General features: G+C 34.2%; 1 protein-coding gene across 1 annotated transcript in view; it reads left to right on the forward strand.

Annotated features, from left to right (window-relative positions):
• Window positions 1-4,025, forward strand: part of cmss1 (cms1 ribosomal small subunit homolog) — a 6,040-nt gene extending 2,015 nt beyond the window's left edge. Inside the window, exons 3-9 of the mRNA XM_084121866.1 lie at window positions 1,113-1,190; window positions 1,542-1,677; window positions 1,771-1,830; window positions 2,819-2,921; window positions 3,003-3,151; window positions 3,256-3,344; window positions 3,805-4,025. Coding sequence (XP_083977992.1) covers window positions 1,113-1,190; window positions 1,542-1,677; window positions 1,771-1,830; window positions 2,819-2,921; window positions 3,003-3,151; window positions 3,256-3,344; window positions 3,805-3,888 — 699 coding nt within the window. The 3' untranslated portion in view covers window positions 3,889-4,025. The remainder of the gene's footprint in view (window positions 1-1,112; window positions 1,191-1,541; window positions 1,678-1,770; window positions 1,831-2,818; window positions 2,922-3,002; window positions 3,152-3,255; window positions 3,345-3,804) is intronic.
• The last annotated feature ends 171 nt before the right edge of the window (window positions 4,026-4,196 follow it).

A 4,196-nucleotide genomic window follows, 5' to 3' on the forward strand; every position in this document is an offset into this window, starting at 1 on the left:
ACATTATAGTTATCCTTTTTACCCGCTTAGAAAAGCTTATTTTGTGTCACCATACTTGGTTGTGTAACTACTCGTGTAACTGTATTTAAATAGGGAAAACGTGGAGGTGTTTGGTCGCTTCTAGCTTCATCTCTGTTTGGATCCTAATGAATGAACTAGGCTAAGCTAAGTGCTATCAAAGTGTCGCCGCGCGCCAGAGCGATTGAGTGCACGCACTGAGACGAGAGAGATATGTATCAACTCATTAAGGGAGGGAAGGGAGGGATAGTTAAGGGAATAACATAGTTTAATATGAAAAAACGGTGGAGTGTTCCTTTAAGTTTATCAAGCGATGAGAATACTTTTTGTGCGAAATCTTAATTTGTGTTCCAAAGATGAATGAAAGTCTTATGGGGTTGGAACAACATGAGGGTGAGTAATTACTTACAGAATTTTCATTTTTGGGTGAACTAACCCTTTAATTTACATAATGTCTGGCTTTGACCCACCCTCAAAGAACCGTTGAATAAGTGATTTTGCAAGGAGGCACCTTTTTTCTGCTTCCTGGGCAAAAAAACAAACAAACAAACATTATATGGGCTTCCAATACCGATGTCATCCTAGATAATAGTTTAATAATAGTTTACAGCTGCGCATGAAACCTCAGGAGCTGAAACCCGTGTTTTGTTAAAGTGCGTTCCGACACATGCTCTTATCATCTGACCAATCATAACAGACTGGACCAGCTGGCCAATCAGAGCAGACTGGGCTTTTTGGAAAGGCAGGCTTTAAAGACGAAGGAACTAAAACAGAGCTTTTCAGACAGAGGGTGTAAAGAGGTGCTACAGTAATGTATAATATGAGAAAAAGAATGTTTTTTGAACTTTAAGTTATGTAAATTTATTCTAGCAGAATTCTATTTTTGAAGATTTCTTCAAAAATACAATAATGAACTTGTACATGAGCATAATATGGGCACTTTAGAAAAACGTTGTTACCTCGACTTTGCAAATCTTTTTTTCTTGGGTTCAGGCATTTAAGTCTTTCATCAAAGAGATGTCTTTGAGACAAAAGGTCTTGTGAGCAAAAACAGAACCAGGGCATCTTTAAGTAAAGACTGTCTTTCCCTGCAGAAAGAATGTTTCATCACAGAGGAGAGATCAGAGGAAAAGGGTGATAAGGAGTCCAACAAAAACAAGAAGAGAAGAAAGGTAAGAATTATAATTCACATTTCTGTTAATGTTACTGTAGATGTCAAACTCTTTTGCCCAGTTCAATATGCTGCTTTAGAATATTTTTTTTTTCATTTCATGCTCGATAGAAAAGTGACAAAAAGAACAAACTTACCCCAGAGATGCTTTGATTTTACGGACCATAATTTGACTGCTCATTTCTCAGTTTTCATAGATCTTGGTTATTATTAGTATGTTAAGATAATTGCTTCTTAATTTATATTAGAGGACGGAGCTTATCTGAATTCATTCATTCCATTTCTTGTCAGTCTCTGCCACTGATGTATTTTCTTTAAAACATGTTATTGTATAATTCTCCTTTGTCTTTAGAAGAAGAAAACTATCACAGATGTCCTGACGAGCTCTGAACCTGCGCCGGGCTCTCCAGCTGACCTTATGAGCCTTCTGAAGAATCACTTCAGCCTGACCCGCTCTGTTATTGAGCAGGAGGACCTGACGCTAAAGGGTGAGTCGATTAATGCATGTTTGTGTCTGCTTTCGTTTGAATCTGCATATTGGATGAGGAGCTTGATTTTGTTCGTTGTCTTTTCTGTTTCAGACTCTTGTTTCCTCAGCTGTAATGACCTTACACATAGCTTGTCTTCTTACCTCAAAGAAGGTAAAACACCATATCAATATGCTGTGTTTGTCTTTTTATGCAGTCTTTCAATTTCTTAAAAGGATAGTTCACCCAAAAATTAAAATTTTGTCATCATTTACTCACCCTCAAGTTTCTTTTATCTGTTGAACACAAAAGAAGATATTTTAAAGAATTTTGGTAACCAGACAGCTGACTGTAGCCATTGACTTCCATAGTATTTTTTTTCCTACTATGGAAGTCAATGGCTATCGTCAACTGTTTGATTATCAACATTCTTTAAAATATTTTCTGTTGTGTTCAACAGAAGAATAAAAGGATTGTTCACCCAAAAATAAATATTGACCTCAAACCAGGAGCATCTGACACACTCATTTTGAATAAGCAAAGATTTACCCATTACAGAATATAAATTACCATTCAAAAGTTTGGATTTTTAATGATTTTGAAAGAAGTCTGTTATGCTCGCTACAGGTGCATTTATCTGATCAAAAATACAGTAAAAGCTGTAATATTAAAAAAAAAATATTACATTAAAAAACCTTTCTATTTTAATATATTGTAAGTGTAATTTATTCCTGTGATGGCAAAGCTGAATTTCCAGCATCATTACTTCAGTCTTCAGTGTCACATGATCCTTCAGAAATCATTCTAATATGCTGCTTTGCTGCTCAAGAAACATTTCTTATTATTATTATCAATATTGACAACCATAATTTTTTTTCCTGGATTTTGGATTAATAAAAAGTACATCATTAAAGAACATAATTTATTTGAAACATAAATCTCTTGTAACATTATAATGTTTTTATTGTCACGTTTGATCAGTTTAATGCTACTTTTATCCTTCCTGAATAAAAGTATTTATTTCAAAACAACACTTACTGACACCAATTTTTTTTAATGGCAAGTCAGGGGGCTTTATTAATTGTCCATTGTGTTAATTGCTTAATGAATACATGTAAATAGTTTTTATTAACACATTTCATATTAACACATTTTATTTCAGTTTGTCCAAAGTGGGCTAAAATCCAGAAGCAGCACACCCAGACCCAGTCAGTGGTGTTGCTCATCGTTTGCGGATCCGCACTCAGAACTATTGATCTCATTAAGTGAGTTTCAGTTGTTCTTTTTTGAATAATACAGAGTTTGTCTTCCCAAGTGTTAGACTTTTTTCTCTCTTTGCATTTAAGGCAGCTGATAGCATTTAAAGGCCAAGCTAAAGTGCTAAAGCTGTTCGCGAAACACATCAAAGTGGATGACCAGATAAAGTCATTGAGTAAAGGTGTGACCCATATTGCTGTTGGAACTCCTGGGAGAATTGCTGCCTTGTTAGAAAAAGGTTTGTTTTGATGCACATTTCTGAGAAATGTTATTTTTAACCAACTTGCATGGTTTTCAGTTTTGTGAAACGTCTTTTTTCGCTCCTTGATTTTTGTGCTTTAGAGGGTTTGACTGTGCAAGGACTGAGGTATCTGGTACTGGACTGGAACTACCGAGACCAGAAGCTCAGGAGAATGGTGGATATACCAGAGGTAGCACTGATACGCTGTTTTCAGATAGGACAGACATGTTTGTTACAACATTATAAAGATACTTTTTTAAGAATTATAAAACCAATAGAGATGAAATATACATAAAATATTGATATCTAATGTAACTAGCCAAAATTATGGATGATTTTGATACACACTTAAAGGGTTAGTTCACCCAAAAATGAAATTTCTGTTATTAATTACTCACCCTTCATGTCGTTCCAAACCCGTAAGTGTTCGTTTATCTTTGGAACACAAATTAAGATATTTTTGATGAAATACGAGAGCTTTCTCTCAGTATTTTTCAATAAAAATTCAATAATTTTGAACATTTTTAAATGTGCATATCTGATAAAGAAAACTTTGCTTATTTGGAATTAATTGGGTTTAACTGACTTTAAACTATATTCTAATAACTGTGGGAAAAATAGCTTAAAATATATATTTTTTTGTGTTTCAGGTGAAAGAAGACTTACTGAAAATGATGGACCGTGGTCTAATTCAGAGCTGCAGGGAAGGAACATTTAAAATAGGACTCTTTTGAGCAGACAGTCTGTTCTCTGTTATTTACACATTCATATTCATTTACTTGCTCAACATGTATTTGATAGAGGTATTATAATGTATTTTAGTGAAATATGTCTGCTGCAAGAGAAAAAATATTATGTATGAGTTTTTTTTTTTACAATTAAAAATAAAAATATCTGATTGGACAAAAAAAATCTGTCAATTTTTTTTTTGTCTTGTGCATCAGGAGCCCCTCCCATTTTAGACTGTTTATACTTTATTCTGAATATTTTGCTTAATGCAATATCCTGTTACAACACACATGCTCAGGCACCAAGTGCACAC

Source organism: Abramis brama, assembly GCF_963993115.1.
Source record: "Abramis brama genome assembly, chromosome: 8".
Taxonomy (NCBI): Eukaryota; Metazoa; Chordata; class Actinopteri; order Cypriniformes; family Leuciscidae; genus Abramis; species Abramis brama.